This window comes from Hyperolius riggenbachi, chromosome 8 (assembly GCF_040937935.1).
Source record: "Hyperolius riggenbachi isolate aHypRig1 chromosome 8, aHypRig1.pri, whole genome shotgun sequence".
Classification (NCBI taxonomy): Eukaryota; Metazoa; Chordata; class Amphibia; order Anura; family Hyperoliidae; genus Hyperolius; species Hyperolius riggenbachi.
In genome coordinates, this window is record NC_090653.1 from 170,057,558 (window position 1) to 170,080,279 (window position 22,722).

Below are 22,722 nucleotides of genomic sequence, written 5' to 3' on the forward strand. Positions count from 1 at the left end.
TTGACAGTGGGGATGGTGTGTTCAGAGTGATGTGCAGTGTTAGTTTACCACCACACATAGCATTTTGCATTTTGGCCAAAAAGTTCCATTTTGGTCTCATCTGACCAGAGCACCTTCTTCTGCCACATGGCTTGTGGCAAACTGCAAATGGGACTTCTTATGCTTTTCTGTTAACAATGGCTTAATTCTTGCCACTCTTCCATAAAGGGCAACTTTGTGCAGTGCACGACTAATAGTTGTCATATGGACAGATTCTCCCAACTGAGCTGTAGATCTCTGCAGCTCTTCCAGAGTCACCATGGGCCTCTTGACTGCATTTCTGATCAGCGCTCTCCTTGTTCGGCCTGTGAGTTTAGGTGGACCACCTTGTCTTGGTAGGTTTACAGTTGTGCCATACTCCTTCCATTTCTGAATGATCACTTGAACAGTGTTCCGTGGGATGTTCAAGGCTTTGGAGATCTTTTTGTAGCCAAAGCCTGCTTTACATTTCTCAATAATCCCTGACCTATCTGGTGTGTTCTTTGAAATTCATGGTGTTGTTGCGCCCAATATTCTCTTAGACAACCTCTGAGGCTGTCACAAAGCAGCTGTATTTGTACTGACATTGATTACACACAGGTGTACTCTATTTAGTAATTAGCACTCATCAGGCAATGTCTATGGGCAACTGACTGCACTCAGACCAAAGGGGGCTGAATAATTACGCACACCCCACTTTGCAGTTCTTTGTAAAAATATGTTTGGACACCACTTTGTATTGGTCTTTCACATGGAATTCCAATAAAATTGATTCATGTTTGTGGCAGTAATATGACAAAATGTGGAAAACTTCAAGGGGGCTGAATACTTTTGCAAACCACTGCATTTCTTGGTTATCTGTTTTTGGATGCTCTGAGGTGCATTATTAGTATTATTATACATGACTAAAATCAGCCTCTTGGAACTTTAAGAATAGCAAACAATACAATGAAATATATGTTCTGAAACTTTAACATTTATGAGTTCATGCCAGAACCTATGTATCTAAAATAAAATAGTGTTGAAAATATTCATCTCACTAATATTATAAATGCGAAAGTGGGTTGGATGTTTGTTACTCAATCACGCAACAATGGCTGCTCGGATTGAATGAAATTTGGCACACACATAGTACATTACCTGGAATAAAATGTATGATACTTTTTATCCCAATAACCCAAAAGTGAGCGGAGACAAATACAAATTTCACTGGGAAAATGTAAACTGCAGCCATTCTTACACTGTTTATGGTAGGGTTCTCAAACTTTGCACAGTTGGTCACTGGGCGACTTGGATTAATATTTAGAAAAGTGGGTGGAGCCTACAAAAGCCAATCAAAATTCACTTATTGATTTTCAAGGGGAATATTTAATTGCTGCCATTCTTGCACTGTTAATGGCACAAGCCTCAAACCTGGTACAGTTGGTCATTGGGTGACTGGGGTTCAAATTCAGAAAAGGGAGTGGAGCCACAGCCAATCAGATTTGTTTCTTTTTAATGTAAATTATTGATGCCAAAGACTGCAAAGCTCACAAACTAGGTCATTGAGTAATTGTGTGTTAGGGTTAGATAAAATGGGTAGAGCAACAACAAAGAAATACATACCTGGGCAACACTGGGCCATCAGCTAGTACGATATGAAATCTAAACTATTATATACTTGTGCAGCTACTATTAAGATGACATCTTATAGTTCCCAACTAGTACTAATGGACTCATGAGATCCTAACAAAAATAGAAAAATTGTACTGTGATTTTGTTTTCTGACAGACTAGTCATTAGGTTCGATAAACCTTTAATCTACTGATAGTTTAACTGTAATTGAAGACACTCAATCGATGTCTGAACATTGATCTGTCAAGGCTGTTCTTCGAGAGACTGTGTAGCATGAGGTGGGTTATTGCAGGCTGGAGACCTAGGCTACATAACTTTCCTACTACGGTGAGCAATGTAAGCTAGTAGCTGCAGCATAGGGAAGGACATTAGATATGAGCTAGGCTGAGATCTTTTCTAATATAAAGTATTAGTATTCATTTGGATTTATATAGCAGGTCATTGTGGCCAATATTGAGTGGATATTGATTGTTTACCACGTCTAAAAAATGTATACGCTTCAGTAGTCTTCAATCACTGAATCAAAACATGGCTGTACAAAGAACAAAGGGGAAGATTCAATGCAACACTTTCTAATTATCCTTTCCAAAAGCTTTGTTGACAATAAAATCCTACAAAAGATTTTAGTAGAACACACTCCAAGTACTGTTAATACTATAATTAATTTAGGAAAGGACATGAAATTGAAGAAAATAAGATCATGTGATGTAACTTTAGAAATCCGATTACTTTCTTTCAGCTTATGTAAGTAAAAATTGTTTAAGGGCCCTTTTCCACTACGGCATTTGCGATGGCTGAATCGCAAAACCGCAAACCGCTAGTGATTATTCAAATCGCTACAGTTTGCTTTTAACATAGGAATCGCGGTAGGTCATTTCCACTACCGCGATTTGTTTTTTACATGATCGCGATCGCACGGCGGAGCGATTATTGCCGCGATTTTGCTATGCAGTGCAAACGTCGGGAAATCGCTGAGAATTTTGTACCTTTTGCGATTCAGCAATCGCTAGCGTTCAGCGTGAACGCTAGCGATTGCTAGTCGAAAAGGGCCCTTAGTAGAGTCATTTAATTTTTAATATAAATAGTTTGGACACAGGATACCTACAGTCCCAGAAAACCTTCCAGTTGGTAAACCGAAGCAACAAAGTATTATTCGCTATTGTTAAATAGTAGGATCTGTTATCTGTTTACAAAAGATTTGTGTTTGAGCATGCACTGGTGTCCATATTGTTATTGTTTATGGTATGCAGAAGTAATCAAACATTGTATGCCAATGTTTCAGGAACGGAAGAAGAAGTTTGACAGGGACAGTGAGAAGTATTATTCATTACTGGATAAACATCTGAATCTGTCATCCAAGAAGAAGGAGGCACAGCTCCTAGAGGTGAGAGCAATAGCAGCACTCCTTCAAACTCCTAAACAAAACTGCATTTACAGGACTTTTTTGTCATCTATCCCTTCACCTACTGTACATTATTTAAGACATTCTGTTACAAATTAATACAAATCTGCAAAATGTACTTCTTACAGCAATAGCTGCTCTTCTATAAGCACTTGTAACAGTATATAAAATAATTCAGAAAACAAGTATTGGAAAATTGCAAAGTACAGAAAAGAACATTTATACAGAATATACCAATCCTAATTTGATTCCGTGCAGATTGATTACTCTGATTGAATCGAATAGGAATGGATTCCTGTAAATGTCTGAGCGATCAAATTTCGATGTATTTGGACCAAAAATCAATTGAAAGTATCAATCTGATGGGATGGAAAATCTAGGTCAACTAGGGGTGGGGCAGGAGTGGGGGTAGATTAACAACACATAGTGTTGCACTGCATTGAACAGTGCAACACTGCGGAATCTCTTCATCTTCCTGGCAGCATGGAGGAAAAACCAAAAAGCTGAAGAGTGGGGAAATTGTGGCCTGGCTGAACAGGAAAATTAAATGTATTTGTTGATATGATTTTGTGTTTGAAACTTTTATTGTACTCAAAAAGTTTACTATACCCTTTTTACAGACCGCAATGTCATGAAAATTAATTGAACCACTTTTTGCACAGATAGTTAGTAGAAATTGAATGCCGGGGAGAATACACGTTCTGAACTATTTTCTATCAGAAAGCAAAGGATTGTTTTTGAACATTGGGTGGAAATCTATTTAAGTATGGCCAGCTTTACTGAGCTGAAGTTGGCTTATAGTATGCAATGAAAAATACACATTGTAAATAGTATTATAGCCAGCTCCAGAAAGAAATTTGTTTTAGTTATTGCAGAAAGGTTGGAAAAAAATCATAATTTTTATTGTGCTCTGTGTCCTTTATCTGAGATAAATTCACTCACTTATTTCCCACTGGGTACATTTAGTACAAAAATAAAAAAAAACTTGCAAAAGGGACATCAACCGTAACAAATGTATTTTTGTGGAGGGGGTAAGTATTAGAACCCAATCAAATTTGTATTATTATTTTTTATTTTTAGTTCCTGGTACTACTATCAGCCATATAGATCTTGGAAGGAAGTGATAAGATCTCCCCAGGAAAAAAAATCAAAATACATTCTTACCCATTTCTACACCATCCAAAACTTAAAGGACCACTATAGCGAAAAAAGTAAGCAGTTAAAATCTGACAGAACCGATAGGTTTTGGATTAGTCCACTTCATTTGCACGCAAGCTCAAATTCTCATATTAGCACTCACAACCTCACACCTTGTACTGGAAAAACGCAACCACAGGTCTGAGGCTGCATTTTTGCATGATTCGCTGAGGATTTGATAGTTTCATCTGATTTAATTGCAAAAGTTTCTTTAGTTCTGTAATGTCCCATTTTTTTTTTCCTCGCAGGTTTTGGCTTTCTTGTATTGTCTACTCACCTCTAACAGCCTCACATTTGAGTTGACTCAATATTTCTTACCTTACAGGCAGCAGTTGCAGCTCAATCTCCAAAATGTGGGGTTCTCAGGGTTTGCTTTGTTTTCAAAAATTAATTTCCTGAACAGCACTTATTAATTTTAACTGTTAAAATAGTAAGATGCAGCCAGACTCCCACTTGCTTGCACACTATTTTGCAGTTGGACTCAAGTGCTTTTGAAAACAAAGAAAACCCTGATAAACCCCCATGTGGAGATGGACTAGCTCTTACTTTTTCCGCTATAGTGGTCCTTTAAGTTGTATTCTTCTTGAGTTTGTCTTGAAGAATTCTGTTAATCGACCAACGGTCTGAACAGGTTTGTGTGCATATACGTAATTGTGGTAGAAATGGCTTACAATGGAATTCTGAGCAATAATGCAGTATCTACTGTATAATACACACTCCATGATGATGATGATGCAGTAACTATGTACTTTTGATAGCAGACTTGCTATTCTTGCTAACTCTCATTTTAAAAATCTGCTTCTAAAATGTTTCCATTGCATGTGAAGAATTTCTTCTATTGTTCCTCAGTGTAAAATTAGCATCTATAACCATTGTTGTTGCTTGTTGAAGCATTGTTTATATTTCTATTTTCCCAACAGGCAGACCTGCAGGTGGACAAAGAAAAGCAAAACTTCTATGAATCTTCACTAGAATATGTTTACCAGATCCAGGAGGTTCAGGAGAGCAAGAAGTTTAGCATTGTGGAACCAGTAAGGAATGTTTCTAACATGCGGGATGATGAAAGTTTAAAACCTTTCTGATTCGCGGTAGGAAATTTAGTGCACAATTGTTTCCAATTGTGTATACATTAAAAATCAGTATGGCCAGTATAAATACCCAGATCTGTGTTTGTATTAGCACTCAGGGCTGCCCTGCACAGCAGGAGTCATTCTGAAAGAGAGATATAGCAGAAATGTGATGCTACTTTTGCTCTGTGAGCCTGCATACAGGAGGAGAGACCACAGGGAAAAATTAGTTAACATGTTACTACTTAACATAACCCAGTCATCGTGTGTCTCTTGACTAGGTTGTATTGGCTTGGAATCATGGCCAGACTTCTACTTTTTTCACCCTAAGGCCAACTTTTTTCTTTTGGCTTCCCTTTCATGTGCAAAAGTCCCCCTCCTATGCCATATACAGTCCCACTCTTACATATGTAGTATTCATGTACAGCAGCCTTTTTTCCGTTTGCATGAGCTCTTCTCTTCTATGTGCTGGTCCCCATTTGCAGCCTTTTCCATAAAAGGCAACCTTTCTTCCATGTCCAGCAGTCGCCTTGAGCAGCAGCAGCCCAAGGTCTGGGCCTTTTTCGGCCTTCTTCAGAAATTCGGCCCTACGTGGAATGTAAAGTAGGAAAGGGGAATAATACTGCACCACTGAGCAGTGGTAATCCCAGGGCTTTTGTAGACTATTTGACACTTCATTTTGCATTCAAGCTCAAATTCTCATATTAGCACACACAACCTCACACCTTGTACTGGGAAAAACACAACCCCATGTCTGAGGCTGCATTTCTGCATGATTCACTGAGGATTTGATGGTTTCATCTGATTTATGGTATTATAATTTTTAATTCCAAAAGTTTAATTAGTTCGGTAATGTTGACATTTTTTTTCCTTGCAGGTTTTGGCTTTCTTGCATTGTCTATTCACCTCCAACAGCCTCACATTTGAGTTGACTCAGGACTTCTTACCTTACAAGCAGCAGTTGCAGCTCAGTCTCCAAAACGTAAGTTCCTAGGGTAGTGCCCATTTCAAACAGTAGTAAAGTGCATAGAACAGTCTTACTCTGTGACCATGAACATTTGTCAGTGTTCCATCCTTAGTAGTGTTGCACTGCACATGACTTTTCTTTGTATAGATGGCATCCAAATACCTAGTGGTCATACTTAATGTCAAAACATTTTCACACAATAAAATTCAGTACAAGGTTTTTCGTGCACACTGAACTTGTTTACAGTACGGCAGAGTGGGTGGCCCAGGTTCCCGACGTGCGGCGGTGACGGAGATTGAGGCCGGTATGTGCGCCAATTCGTCGTTATCCGTTGGGATTCCGCCGTTTCTGTACCAGCAGTCTCTGGTCCTTAAAGGGAACCAGAGATGAACGATTTACACAAAATAAACATATCCGTCAATAGCTTGTAAAGAATAAATGCTCTCCACTCTGGTGTGCCTTTTTTGAGTGTTTTTTATCCATTATTGCTCCAGGAAAAATCCAATATGGCCGCCGACTCATATCCCTTCTGCTTCCAAGTTATGAGCTGTTCTGGATGTGCTGTCTAGGCTCTATGAAACTATAGTCAAACAGGGCTGCTGCTGCAGGCTTTCATCTGTGTGCTTTCAACTTTATTATTCTGGCATGCTGTGTGGCTGCCTGTAGGAAGTGTCTCTCATAGAAATGAAACTGCATACAGTAGATAATAATGATGACTGGCTGCACAGTGCACACAGATCACACAGCCACACTTGTCTGTTTCAGAGCTTCTTTCTGCAGGAGCAGCCCCTCCCATGTCATCAGCTCTGAGTATGCAAAGCAGGAAAGCTGAGCCAGGAGGGGGCAGGCTTGGGCTTGAAAGGACTCCACAGAAGACTGACTCAGCTATAATGATTCCAGGCCAAACCTAGACTGAATGCTCAGTCGGGGATTCTTATCACAGCCGATAACAGACAGATTAAGCAGAGAAGAATGAAACTAAAAGCAGGGTAGGTGTTTACTGTCATGTTCCCACTGATAAATGTAATAAAATACATAAGGGTGCTTCATCTCTGGTTCTCTTTAAGGGGGCAGAGACCACTGGTACTTAACCCCCTTGCCGGTCCAATTCCCGCCGGCAAGGGGGCAGCGCAGCACTTTTTTTTTTTTAATTTAATTTTTTTATTAATCATGTAGCAAGCCCAGGGCTCGCTACATGATAGCCGCAGAGCAGCGGCATCTCTGCAGCCACTCCGATCGCCTCCGGCGATCAGAGTAAGCAGGAAATCCCGTTCAGAACGGGATTTCCTGCTGGGCTTCCCTGGTCGCCATGGCGATGGGGCGGGATGACGTCACCGACCTCATGGACGTCAGAGGGAATCCCGATCCACCCCTCAGCGCTGCCTGGCACGGATTGGCCAGGCTGCGCAAGGGGTCTGGGGGGGGGGGGGGGGTGACGCGGCGGATCGGCGCTGAGCGGCGGCGATAGGATGTTACAAGCAGCTAGCAAAGTGCTAGCTGCATGTAACAAAAAAAATTATGCAAATCGGCCCAGCGGGGCCTGAGAAATCCTCCTGCGCAGGTTACCCTGAGCCTCAATGGACCTCTCACTTCAGTTTCCCTTAAAAGGTGCTTATATATATGAATGTCTAAGTGAGTATACTATATAAATTCCTTCCTGTCGCTGAGTACCAGTTAACTAAGAATAAAAGAAAAATCATTCCTCGGTCAGACACTGAACAGGTGAAACCCAATTGCAGCTATTAACATATGGCTGCTCCCATATTATTGGGGAATAGGTTCAGGCATCTGTGGAGAATGGGGGGGGGGGGGTTGTTCCTTTTTTTACATTGCTGGCTATGGCAATGAAAATATTGGGGTTTAGGAGGCGGGGTCTCTAGTTTCAGGTGTGTGTGGTGGGTCCGTAAGGGTTATAGTTAGACACTGGGGGGGGGGGGGGGGTTAAGATTGGGTTCCAACGTGGGGGGGGGGGGTTAAGGTTAGACACCACTTGGAAAGTCTTCGTGTTAGGCATAATTATAGGAAGGGTTTTGTGTGCGAGTAGGGTTAGGAGTAGAGAGGAAGGGCTCACTTGAGGTTAGGTTAGGCCGTAGTATAATATCAGTAAAGATTATCAATATTTTGCTTAGTTAAATAACGTTTATTTTACCTCTATTCCACTAGTGGCTTACTCCAGCACCAAAATTACTGTGGTGCCCTTTTTATTAAAAAAAAGTTTTATATTTAGCTGAGGAACGCTGTCCCGCGAAGCCGTCCAGAAAACCCCTCATCGCTCCACTTCCGGCGTCTGGCCCCACATCCCCTCTGAGAAAAACGCCGAGACATTTACTGCAATAAATGTAATCCTGTGACTGGAATCTCCTTAGAATAATAGAAAGCAGAAATAGTCTGGCATGGAATGCCTTTGCATGCAAACAATTTTGGAAACGACATCCTCCATTAGTGCAACTGAATGCAAATTTATGCAAAAAAAATGCAAAATAAAAGTTCCATGCAAGTTGTTTTCATCATTACTAGAGTTTCCCCTATTATGTGTAGTTGGTTCTGTAGTATGAATGCACATACTGTGCCTAAATTTGCTGACGGACTTCTGCAGAGCATTTATTAGGCAGGTGCTACTTGGGAGTGAATTTTTAAGTTTGTTTTTTTTCTGCAGCATGCAGCTGAATTGCTAAACTATGAACCCATGCTATGCATTTGATTGAACCTAACTTGCGTAATCTCCATGCTACATCCAGTGACTGACTCATTACCTTGTACTCATACTGTGCTGCGTGATCTGGTTTTTCTTGTATTCCTGTATTGTCATATTGCTGTATGTCACCCCTAAATATTGTCTGTAACCTAAACTAATGTCCAGCACTGCGTAATATGTTGGCGCTTTATAAATACAATAAATAAATGGCTGCAGAAAGTGGTGGAAATAAGCCTTTCCACAGACGCAAATGAAGAAGTCATAGAAAGTTGTTTAGACAAGAGATTGCATTCAGGGGTGTAGCTAGCAGTGCGTCTGTCTGAACTGTACTTTTCAAAAGCAGCAGGGCACTAACACAACAGTCTGAGGAGCAGAGTTTCAGCACAGACTTAAAACTATTTCTAATAACAGGCTGCTGGATTTCAACCTGGCTACGTTTTCAGTGTGCTTTTATAGGTAATGTGTTTTAAATCAATTACTACAGTTTATACAATATTATAACTTAACAAAAAAAATACATTACAAAAAACTGTACTGTATATTTTGCAAATGGAGACAACTTTGTATGTCTGAAACGTTGTAACTCGAGTCGTTTGTAAGTAGGGGACTGTCTGTATTTCCCAACATTCAATCAACATGTATTGTTTCACAACATGGGTATTTCTGTAATATTGACTATACATGTAAATGGCTAGATCAGGGGTGGGAAAACTTTTCCCCCTGTGGGCTGCTTTCCTCTAGCAGCTTGCATGCCTCTCCTCTGCCTTCCTTCAGCGTTGCAAGCAGTGCCTTATGATGGGTTTCACTCACCCAAGCGCATCTTCCAGTGGTGATCTCCATGGCCGCAGCAGCGTCATGTGAAATGCTGGCACATCCTGACAGTGGGTCACATTATGCTGCTGTGGCCATGGACATAGGTGCTGGAATGTGCGATTGGGCGAGCTAAACTTATCATTACGCACTAAACTTTGTGGGGAAGGAGGAGAGGAATTCAGCCTTCTATTTGCAGGCCATATTCAAAACACCAATGGGCCGGATACAGCCATGGGCTGTAGCTTTCGAAGCAGGGGGTTTCAGCACATGGCGCAATTGCCGGACCCCAAATTACACCTCCCTCCGAGGTGTGACGACTCAGAGGGGGACAGTATTTAAAGACGCCAGGGAGTTTTGCAGCAACAGGGAGAGCAGTCATTTGATCTCCCGGCATCCAACTCACCCGCAGCGTACTAATACGTACACTGTAGCTTGCCTGGCGCTTAGCTAGATAGTGATACTATAGAAGGTACTACAATAGAATCTTGTTATAGTACACTCTGATATAGTAAACGTCTGGCTATAATAAACATAGTCCTTAGGTCCCGTCAATTCAACTGTATGACTATACAATGTGTTATGACAAATCCTGATAAAGTACTTGACCAGGTGCCTTGGAACTTACTATAAAGGGATTCTATTGTATATGTATTTTTTTTATTGCATTTTGTATGAAGGTAAATGTATAAAAAAAATCCATTACTTTAACCATAGCCAATGTGCGACGCCAAAGTGGCACGCCCAGGACCACGTAACGCCAATTGGCGTCAGGTCCTGGGACTCTAGCTGGCCGGGGATCGCGCGCTGTGATGCAATAGGCTCCGCCCACCCGCTACGTCAACCCACCGGGCGTTCGGAAACGCGCCGGTGGGTTGTTAACCCCTCGATCGCCGCAATGCAAGCGTATAATACGCATTGTAATGTATGCAAAGCGTATTATACATGCTGCCTCCTGCCCTGGTGGTTCCAGTGATTGAGGGACCACCAGGGGAGGCTACGGCCTTCCTGTCTGCACCCAAGCACACTGATCTGGCCCCCCCTGCCCCCTGATCACCCACAGCACCCCTCAGACCCCCCCCCCCCCCTGCCCACCCCCAGACCCCTGTTTGCACCCACTCACTCCCCTAATCACCCATCAATCACTCCCTGTCACTATCTGTCAACGCTATTTTTTAGATAAGGTCCTAAACTGCCCCCTGGGGGCTCCTGATCACCCCCCCACACCCTCAGATCTTCCCCAGACCCCCCCCCCCCCCATGTACTGTATACATCTATTCTCCCCTGTAATCACACACTGATCACCTGTCAATCACAAATAAATCACCCCCTGTCACTGCCACCCATTGGCTCAGACCCTAACCTGCCCCTTGTGGGCACCTGATCACCCGCCCATACCCTCAGATTGCCCGCAGACCCACCCTCAGATCAGCTCCAAAAGTGCATTGTTTACATCTGCTCTCCCCTCTAATCACCCAGTAATCACCCATCAAACACCCTGTCACCACCTGTCACTGCTACCCATCAGATCAGACCCTGATCTGCCCCTTGCGGGCACCCAATCACCCACCACACCCTCAAATAGCCCCCCAGACCCCCTCTGATCAACCCGCCAGTGCACTGCTTGCATATATTCTCCCCTGTAATCACCTACTGATCACCTATCAATCACCCCCTGTCACTGCTACCCATCAGATCAGACCCTAATCTTCCCCTTGCAGGCAACCAATCACCCGCCTACACCCTCAGATAGCCCCCCAGACCCGCTCTGATCAACTCGCCAGTGCATTGCAGGTTATTTTGAGGCATTTGGTTTCTAGACTACTCCTCACGGTTTAGGGCCCCTAAAATGCCAGGGCAGTATAGGAACCCCACAAGTGACCCCATTTTAAAAAGAAGACACCCCAAGGTATTCCGTTAGGTGTATGGTGAGCTCAGAGAAGTTTTTTTTTTTTTTTTGTCACAAGTTGGTGGAAAATGACACTTTGTGAAAAAAAACAATAAAAGTCAATTTCCGCTAACTTGTGACAAAAAATAAAATCTTCTATGCACTCACCATACTACTAACAGATTACCTTGGGGTGTCTTCTTTCTAAAATGGGGTCACTTGTGGGGTTCCTATACTGCCCTGGCATTTTAGGGGGCCTAAACCGTCAGGAGTAGTCTAAAAATCAAATGTCTCAAAACGACCTGTGAAATCCTAAAGGTACTCATAGTACTTTAGGCCCCTTAGCGCACCTAGGCTGCAAAAAAGTGTCACACATGTGGTATCGCCGTACTCAGAAGTATTATAATGTGTTTCGGGGTGTATTTTTACACATACCCATGCTGAGTGGGAGAAATATCTCTGTAAATGGACAATTGTGTGTAAAAAAAAAAAAAAAAAAAATCGCACTTACAGAGATATTTCTCCCACCCAGCATGGGTATGTGTAAAAATACACCCCAAAACACATTATAATACTTCTCCTGAGTACGGCGATACCACATGTGTGACACTTTTGCAGCCTAGGTGCGCTAAGGGGCCCAAAGTCCTATGAGCATCTTTAGGCTTTACAGGGGTGCTTACAATTTACCCCCAAAATGCGAGGACAGTAAACACACCCCACAAATTACCCCATTTTGGAAAGTAGGCATCCCAAAGTATTCAGAGAGGGGCATGGTGAGTCTGTGGCAGATTTATTTTTGTTTGTCACAAGTTAGCAGAAATGGAAACTTTTTTTAATTTATTTTTTTTTGTCACAAAGTGTCATTTTCCGCTAACTTGTGACAAAAAATAAAATCTGCTATGAACTCACCATGCCTCTTAGCGAATACTTTGGGATGTCTTCTTTCCGAATGGGGTCATTTGGGGGGTATTTATACTATCCTGGAATTCTAGCACCTCATGAAACCTGACAGGTGCTCAGAAAAGTCAGAGATACTTCAAAAGGGAAAAATTCACTTTTTGCACCATAGTTTGTAAATGCTATAACTTTTACCCAAACCAATAAATGTACACTTATTGGTTTGTTTGTTTTTATCGGACATGTAGTAACAATAAATTTAGACAAAAGTGTATATAGAAATTTTACTTTATTTGAAAAATGTCAGCACAGAAAGTTAAAAAAATCATTTTTTTGACAAAATTCATGTCTTTTTTGACGCATATAATAAAAACTAAAAATCACAGCAGCAATCAAATAGCACCAAAAGAAAGCTGTATTAGTGACAAGAAAAGGAGGTAAAATTCATTTAGGTGGTAGGTTGTATGACCGAGCAATAAACCGTTAAAGCTGCAGTGGTCTGAATGGAAAAAAAAATGTCCTGTCCTTAAAGAGACACTGAAGCGAAAAAAAAATTATGATATTATGATTTGTATGTGTAGTACAGCTAAGAAATAAAACATTAAGATCAGATACATCAGTCTAATTGTTTCCAGTACAGGAAGAGTTGAGAAACTCCAGTTGTTATCTCTATGCAAACAAGCCATTAAGCTCTCCGACTAATGCTGGGAATACACGTTAAGTTTTTACTTTAGATAGATGGGTTCGATAGATAAATTCCAACCTGTCGGATCTGGTCGATTCTACTTTCGTTTCGATTCTCCTCATTCAAGTGAATGTAATTGATAAGAAAAGATAAGGAATCGAGAGGGGAATCGAGCAGTGAATCGAGAGTAGAATCTATCGAAAGCGAAAACGACTGCAAAAACGAACGCAAAAACGCATCGTGTATTCCCAGCATTAGTTAGTCGGAGAGGGCTGTTATCTGACTTTTATTATCTCAACTGTTCCTGGACTATTTACTTTTCCTCTGCCAGAGGAGATGTCATTACTTCATAGACTGCTCTGAATGAATCATTTTGAATGCTGAGTGTTGTGTAATCTGCACATATTATAGAATAATGCAATGTTAGAAAAAACACTATATACCTGAAAATAAAAGTATGAGAATATTTTCTTTGCTGCTAATCTTCTAGTAATTATTCATAGTACACAACCAATTCATTATATCATATATTTTTTTTCGCTTCAGTGTCTCTTTAAGGGGTTTTATGACTGCAGTCCTTAAGTGGTTAAGTGAATCTGAAGCATTATTAAAGGACAAATGTAGCAAGAGGGCTATGGTGGCTGCCATATTTATTTCCTTTTAAGCAATACCAGTTGCCTGGCTGTACTGCTGATCCTCTGCCTCTAATACTTTTAGCCATAGACCTGGAACAAGCATGCAGCAGATCAAATGTTTCTGACATTATCAGATCTGACAATACTGCATGCTTATTTCTGGCATGATTCAGGCGCTACTACAGCCAAATAGATCAGCAGGGCTGCCGGGCAACTAGTATTGTTTGAAAAGAAATAAATATGGCAGCCTCCATATTCTTCTCATTACAGATCTCCTTTAAAAATGGGCAGCATGGTGGCATCGTTGTTAGCGCTCTCTCCTTGCATCGTTTGGTCCCCAGCCAAATAAACATCTGCAAGGAGTTTGTATGTTCTCCCCGTGTCTGTGTGGGTTTCCTCCATGCACTCCGGTTTCCTCCTGCATTCCAAAAACATACAGATAAGTTAATTGGCTTCCCCCTAACACTTGGCCCTAGACTACGATACATACACTACACGATACATACATACATACATACATACATACATACATAGACATATGACTATAGTAGGAACTAGATTGTGAGCTCCTCCGAGGGACAGTTAGTGACAAGACAATATATGGGGGTTGATTCACAAAAGAGTGCTAACTGATAGCACGACCGTGCTATGCAGTTAATACGCGAGGTGACACTCGCGCACCTTAGCGCGCGCAAAGTCTTACGCCCGCGCGATAACTAACATTTGCAAGCGATAACGCAGACAAAGGTGCATGCGCGTCACCTCGCGTGTAAACTGCATAGCATGGCCGTGCTATCAATTACCACTCTTTTGTGAATCAACCCCATACTCTGTACAGCGCTGCGTAAGAAGTCAGCGCTATATAAATACTAAATAATAAATAAATAATAAAAATAAAAAACAGCTACTTACCTAAGCAGAGGGAAGGCTCTGGGTCCTATAGAGCCTTCACATTATCCTCACGGTGTCCTTGTTCCCCTGCAGGCTCCTCCATTTGAATCTCCCGCCGTGGTAGACTTCAGCAGTTTGCAGAAGCACTTGGGCAGATGGACGGCTCTGTACTGCGCACGCACGTGTGTGTGAGAGAGGGCGCTTGTCCATGCGCAGCACAGAGCGGCCCATTTTCGGAAGCCCGAGTGCTTACGAAGGCAGCACAACCCAAAAGAGAGCAGTCTACGACCGATTAGTCGTAGACTGCTAATGGGAGCCTGCGGGGGAACACAGAGAACAGGAAGGCTCCTCTAAAGGACCCAGAGCCTTCACTCTCCTTTGGCGAGTATCTGTTTTTTATTTTCCCTTCAGACTCCCTTTAAGTTATGTCAAGTTAACTTGTTACAAATATTTGCAGTAAATACTGAGGTATGAAGTGTGGTGAAGCATTATAAAGTCAGTGATTACCTTCAGTGAACTGAAAACTGAGACCCAGGAAGCTGCTTTTTGTTTTGTTTTTTTTCCTGCAAATGTCAAGCTTGCCTATGTCTCTTCCCTCTTTCAAACCTTTGTGTAGACAAGAGTGTGGTCACATCCTGTATGTCTGCGGTTGATTGAAGATACTGAAACCTAGTGGTTTATGTGATTTGCCAAGGGATTATTCAGGACTTTAGCTACAGGGAGAAGTTTCACAAATATCAAGCGTTGTAAGTGGCAAAAGGAAATTAGATCTTCGGAGTAGGCAGTTTAGGTAACCTTTTGTGTATGTAGTCTTGTCAATATATAATATATCATGTCTTTAAATTATTCTGTGTTTTAAGGCCTTATACTCTATATTAAATTTAATGACTGTAGTATTTTTAAATTTTTACTAAAGAAAAATATATTAAGCCTTTACATTGGGAGCCATTCCATGACGTATAGGACCCAGATCTAAAACACAGTGTAAGCTGCAGGCCTAATTCTTTATAACGATTTAACATGGTGAACGGTCTCAAACTGACAATGTTTGAACCGGAACTTTTTTTCCTTAAAGGAGTCATCAGGCAATCTATAATAAAATGAGGGGGGCTTCCTCCAGCTCCAAGCTCCCAGGATGTCCCTCGCTGCAGCTCTGCCCGCAGCCGTTCGCCGCAGGTCCGTCCCGGTCCCAGGCGATGACGTCAGAGCGACCTCCAGGTCGCTCTGTACTGCCCCTGCGTGAGCGGCGCTGTCAATCACCGCCACGTGGGCCGGAGCAGACTGCGCAAGCGCAGAACTACTGGTCCGCTCTCCCTCTTCTCCCTCCCTGCCCCGGAGATCGGAGGCTGCACAGGAACGGATCTGTCCTGTGCAGCCTCTAACAGGCTCCTGCCTGTCATGTGACAGCGATCCCCGGCCGCTGATTGATATGATTAATTAGCCTGCAGCCAGCGACGCAGATGTGCGTCGCTGGTCCTGCAGCTACCACTTTGCCGACGCACGTTATGAGTGCGCGGTCAGCAAGCGGTTAATAAATATGCAAATATATGGTCTGCTGATCTGCAAAGCACTATCTCTTCTCAGCAACTCATCACTGCTCACAGAGTAATATCTACTATCTAAATGCAATACCCATTGCTTGCAAAATCCTATATAGATGGTACATAACCCCAAGAAAAATAGCCGCCTTCTCCCAGACGACGTCACCCATATGGTGGAAATGTAACAAGGGCATAGGACACAGGCCTGTTTCTAGGGCCCGTGCAATCACTCACTTGCCGCCGGTCTCCTCTCTGCATAGCCGGGTATACACACGCTGCTTCCTGTTTAGCAGGAAGCAGCGTGTGTATACGCGTCTATGCAGGGAGGAGACCGGCGGCAAGTGAGTGAGCGGCGATTGGAACCAGGGAGGTGAGTAGCTATTTACAGCGCTTCCCTGCGCATTACTCTGCATCTGAGGGGGGAGCACGGAGGGAAGCCCGGGGAGAGGAAAGGAGGGAGAGGTCGGGCTGCCCTCCCCGCAGCTGCGGCTCCCCCCTCCATTATAGGGGGGGCCTACCTACCTAACCTATACTGGGGGGCAGCTACCTAATCTAAACTATACTTGGGGGGCACCTACTTAATCTAACCTATACTGGAGGGCAGCTACCTAATCTAACCTATACTGGGGGCAGCTACCTAATCTAACCTATACTGGGGGGCAGCTACCTAACCTATACTGGGGGGCAGCTACCGATCTAACCTTTACTTGGGGGCACCTACCTAATCTAACCTATACTGGGGGGCATCTACCTATCTAACCTACACTGGGGGGCAGCTACCTAATCTAACCTATACTGGGGGGCACCTACCTAATCTAACCTATACTGGGGGACAGCTACCTATGTAACCTATACTGGGGGGGCAGCTACCTATCTAATCTATACTGGGGGGCAGCTACCTATCTAACCTATACTGGGGGGCACCTACCTAATCTAACCTATACGGGGGAGAAGCTACCTATCTAACCTATACTGGGGGCACCTACTTATCTAACCTGTATTGGGGCACCTACCTACCTAGCTAGCCTATACTGGTGGCAACTACCGTATATACTCGCATACAAGCCGAATTTTTGACCCCCAAAAAGGGGGTCAAAAGTTGGGGGGTCGGCTTGTATGCGAGTCTTCCCTGGTGGTCTAGTGGTGGGTGGTAAAGTGGTCCGCGCCCCGCTCCCCCCCCTCCCCGCTCCCCCCGCGGCCGCCGCTGCTATTACCTGCTTAGAGTGTTTCTCAGAGTGTATCACAGCAGCGCGCCCGGCGCTGCTGCTGTGACGATGCAGGGGGCAGGAAAGAGCGGTAACCTTGGTAACGGCGATACAGATCGCCGCTATAGGTAGCCGCGCTCTTTCCTGCCCCCTGCATCGTCACAGCAGCAGCACCCGGCGCGCTGCTGTGATACACTCTGAGAAAGAAGAGGAACGCGGATTAGGAAGCGGCCGCTGTCTAAGAAGGTAATAGCAGCGGCGGCCGCGGGGGGAGCGGGGGGGAGCACTACCCACCTATGCTGGGCACTATACTGGCTAAACTGGGCACTATACTGGCTAAACTGGGCACTATACTAGCTAAACTGGGCACTATACTGGCTAAACTGGGCACTATACTGGCTAAACTGGGCACTATACTGGCTAAACTGGGCACTTTACTAGCCATACTGGGGCACTATACTAGCTAAACTGGGCACTATACTAGCTAAACTGGGCACTATACTGGCTAAACTGGGCACTATACTGGCTAAACTGGGCACTTTACTAGCCATACTGGGGCACTAGACTAGCTAAACTGGGCACTATACTGGCTAAACTGGGCACTATACTGGCTAAACTGGGCACTATACTGGCTAAACTGGGCACTTTACTAGCCATACTGGGGCACTATACTAGCTAAAATGGGCACTATACTGGCTAAACTGGGCACTATACTAGCTAAACTGGGCACTATACTGGCTAAACTGGGCACTATACTGGCTAAACTGGGCACTATACTAACTAAACTGGGCACTTTACTAGCCATACTGGGGCACTATACTAGCTAAACTGGGCACTATACTAGCTAAACTGAGGCACTACCTACCCATACTGGGCGCTATACTGGGCACTATACTGGCTATACTGGGCACTTTACTAGCTATACTGGGCACTATACTAGCTATACTGGACACTACCTGCCTATACTGGGCACTATACTAGCTATATTGGGACACACTGGGGGGCTGCACCAATCCAGCATTTCCTACCCCCGGCTTATATGGGGGTCAATCATTTTTCCCTGTTTTTTCAGGGAAAAGTTGGGGGGTCGGCTTATATGCGGGTCGGCTTATATGCGAGTATATACGGTATACTGGCTACCTACAGTGGTTTGCAAAAGTATCCGGCCCCCTTGAAGTTTTCCACATTTTGTCATATTACTGCAACAAACATGAATCAATTGTATTGGAATTCCACGTGAAAGACCAATACAAAGTGGTGTACACGTGAGAAGTGGAACGAAAATCATACATGATTCCAAACATTTAAAAAAAAAACAACTGCAAAGTGGGGTGTGCGTAATTATTCAGCCCCCTGAGTCAATACTTTGTAGAACCACCTTTTGCTGCAATTACAGCTGCCAGTCTTTTAGGGTATGTCTCTACCAGCTTTGCACATCTAGAGATTGAAATCCTTGTCCATTCTTCTTTGCAAAACAGCTCTGGTTCATTCAGATTAGATGGACAGCGTTTGTGAACAGCAGTTTTCAGATCTTGCCACAGATTCTCGATTGGATTTAGATCTGGACTTTGACTGGGCCATTCTAACACATGGATATGTTTTGTTTTAATCCATTCCATTGTTGCCATGGCTTTATGTTTAGGGTTGTTGTTCTGCTGGAAGGTGAACCTCCGCCCCAGTCTCCAGTCTTTCGCAGACTCCAAGAGGTTTTCTTCCAAGATTGCCCTGTATTTGGCTCCATCCATCTTCCCATCAACTCTGACCAGCTTTCCTGTCCCTGCTGAAGAGAAGCACCCCCAGAGCATGATGCTGCCACCACCATATTTGACAGTGGAGATGGTGTGTTCAGAGTGATGTGCAGTGTTAGTTTTCCGCCACACATAGCGTTTTGCATTTTGGCCAAAAATTCCATTTTGGTCTCATCTGACCAGAGCACCTTCTTCCACTGCAAAACAGGACTTCTTGTGCTTTTCTTTTATCAATGGCTTTCTTCTTGCCACTCTTCCGTAAAGGCCAACTTTGTGCAGTGCATGACTAATAGTTGTCCTATGGACAGATTCCCCCACCTGAGCTGTAGATCTCTGCAGCTCGTCCAGAGTCACCATAGGCCTCTTGACTGCACTTCTGATCTTCGCTCTCCTTGTTTGGCCTGTGAGTTTAAGTGGACGGCTTTGTCTTGGTAGATTTACAGTTGTGCCATACTCCTTCCATTTCTGAATGATCGCTTGAACAGTGCTCCGTGGGATGTTCAAGGCTTTGGAAATCTTTTTGTAGCCTATGCCTGCTTTAAATTTCTCAATAACTTTATCCCTGACCTGTCTGGTGTGTTCTTTGGACTTCATGGTGTTGTTGCACCCAATATTTTCTTAGAAACCCTCTGAGGCCGTCACAGAGCAGCTGTATTTGTACTGACATTAGATTACACACAGGTGCACTCTATTTGGTCGTTAGAATCAGATTCAGAATCAGTTTTATTTCGCCAAATACAGCAAGAGCCATAATCGGAATTATTTGTGGTACACATGGCATAGACAGATACAACAACACATACAATTTGAAATGCAGTAATCAGATATACAGATAGTGATGCCGATAGACGCTAGTAAAGGGCCCCCGTTTCCGGATAAGAACCGAGGAGGCAGCGACGGGGACCAGCTGCCGACCCGGCAATTACGAGTGCAGGCCGGACTGGGGAAGGTCAGAGTTCAGTGACCGAACGGCCTGGGGGAAGAAGGTGTTCTTCCGCCTGGTGGTTTTGGATGGTATAGTCCTGAAGCGGCGGCCCAACGGGAGGAGCTTGAAGTAGTAGCTGCCAGGGTGAGAGGGGTCGCGGGAGATCATGGTGGCCCTCTTTCTCAATCTAGCGGAGTGGAGGAGATCAAGAGGTGGAAGAGGAGACCCGATCATTCTCTCTGCATCAGCTATGACCCTCTGCAGTTTGTTTATCACTGGCCGTTGGGCCCGCGTACCAAACAATGACTGAGGAGCAGAGGATGGATTCAGTATAGAAGCTGGCCAGCAGCTCCCGTGGCATGCCAAATCTCTTCAGTTGGCACAGGAAGAACAGCCTCTGCTGGGATTTCTTTTGAATTTTAGTGGTGTTCTGCCCCCATTTCAGATTATTGGTGAGAGTCGTGCCGAGGAACCGAACCGATGACACTATAGAAACTTCTGTTCCTCCAATGAGGACAGGCGGGAGAGGGGGAGGGTTCCTCCTGAAGTCTACAACTAGTTCAACAGTCTTTGCTGTGTTAAGAACTAGGTTGTTCTCCCTGCACCAGTTGCATATTCTCTCGACCTCGCTCCGGTATTCATGCTCTCCGTTGCTTCCAATAAGGCCAATAATGGTGGTGTCATCTGCAAATTTGATGACCTTCGCAGAGTCAGCGGATGAGATGCAGTCGTTGGTATAAAGGGAGAACAGTAGAGGTGACAGAACACAGCCTTGTGGAGCCCCAGTATTGGTGGTTCGAATGCTGGAGTAATAGTTGCCAAGCTTCACCTGTTGTGTTCTATTTGTCAGAAAGTCCTTGATCCATGCTCGGAGAGTGGGATCAACTCCGAGCTGTGTCAGATTGGTGATCAGGATGTCAGGGCAGATCGTGTTGAACGCTGAGCTAAAGTCTAGGAACAGGATCCTGGCATAGGAGGCCGGCCTGTCTAAGTGCTCAGTGATGTGTGCCACGCTGACATTGATGGCATCCTCCACGGATCTGTTTGCCCTATATGCAAATTGGAGCGGGTCTAAAAGGGCGTCCGTGGACCTCTTCAGGTGGGCAAGGACCAACCGCTCAAGGAGCTTCATGATGTTAGAGGTTAGGGCCACTGGGCGGAAGTTATTGTGCTCGGAACTGCCTGTTTTTTTTGGGACTGGTACAATTATAGACCTCTTGAAACAGGAGGGGACTGTACCATCAGATAATGACTGCTTAAATAAGGAGGTGAGCACAGGGGCTAGCTGATCGGCGCAGGTTCGTAGGCAGACAGAGGACACGCCGTCTGGGCCGGAAGATTTCCTGGGGTTCAGCTTCCGGAGGTGCCGGAGTACCTCTGATTCCAGAACAGCGCTAGGAGCCAGGGCGCCGAGTACGCCAGAGGTCGATGCGGATTTGCCTACGGGCTGGTTGGAATGTTGCTCGAACCTGCAGTAGAACTCATTGAGCTCCTCCGCCAGTCGAGGGCTCGGGGTCGCCGTTTGGGATTTTGGTTTGAAGTTTGTGGCTGCTCTCAGGCCCTTCCATACTTCCCGTGTGTTGGTTGACTGAAGGCAGAGCCCCAGCTTCTTAGCGTAGGCCCTCTTTGCCGATCGCAGTTCTCTTTTCAGGGCGAGCCTAGCTTCTCTGAATTCCTCTAAGGAGCCAGACCTGTGCGCCTCCTCTTTGCGTTTCCGAAGTCGGTGAAGCCTTTCGTTGAACCAGGGCTTGTTGTTGGGGTAGACCCTAAAGGACTTGGACGGGATACACGCTTCTTCGCAGAAGGTGATGTAGGAGGAGATATTCTCGGCCCATTCATCAAGGGTAGGTGCCTCCAGAGCCGTCCAGTCGGTGGTTTCAAAGCAAGCTTGGAGCTGCGGTTTGGCGTCCGCAGTCCATTTTTTAACGGTTTTGGTGATGGGCTTTGAAGTCCCTAGGAGCCTCCTGTAGGAGGGGAATCAGGTGTACTGTGTTGTGGTCAGTTTCCCAGGGAGGCTCCTTGGGTGGCCTTGTAGGCGTTCTTGTGAACCGTGTAACAGTGATCCAGGGTGTTACAGTTCCTGGTAGGGCAGGTGATGTGCTGCTTGTAGAGGGGCCTCACGTGCCGAAGGTTCGCTTTATTGAAGTCGCCCAAGATGATGAACAGGGCCTCTGGGAGGGCTGTTTCCCACCGCAAGATACAGCCACTGACAACATGCAGGGCGGACTTGGAGCATGCATCGGGTGGAATGTAGACCCCAACGAGGACAAGGGAAGAGAATTTCCTTTGGAGAGTACCAGGGCCTGCAGTTTATGGCAAGGAGCTCAACATCCGGGGTGCAGGCCTTGTGGAGAGTGGTGGTGTTGGAGCACCAGGAGGTGTTTATGTAAAAGCAGATTCCGCCGCCTCTCGTTTTCCCAGAGAGGGCTGCATCACGGTCTGCTCTTAGGAGGTTGTAGCCTGGTACCTGTAGGGAGTCGTCGGGGATGCTTTCGCACAGCCAGGTCTCGGTAAAACAGAGAACAGGGGTGTTCTTG

At 44.6% G+C, this 22,722-nt stretch overlaps 1 protein-coding gene across 2 annotated transcripts in view; it reads left to right on the plus strand.

Moving 5' to 3' along the window:
- OPHN1 (oligophrenin 1) overlaps positions 1 to 22,722 on the plus strand; it is a 331,531-nt gene that overhangs the window by 135,056 nt on the left and 173,753 nt on the right. For both annotated transcript variants that reach the window (XM_068247665.1, XM_068247666.1), the window contains exons 6-8: positions 2,915 to 3,016; positions 5,152 to 5,262; positions 6,176 to 6,280. In XM_068247665.1, coding sequence (XP_068103766.1) covers positions 2,915 to 3,016; positions 5,152 to 5,262; positions 6,176 to 6,280 — 318 coding nt within the window. The remainder of the gene's footprint in view (positions 1 to 2,914; positions 3,017 to 5,151; positions 5,263 to 6,175; positions 6,281 to 22,722) is intronic.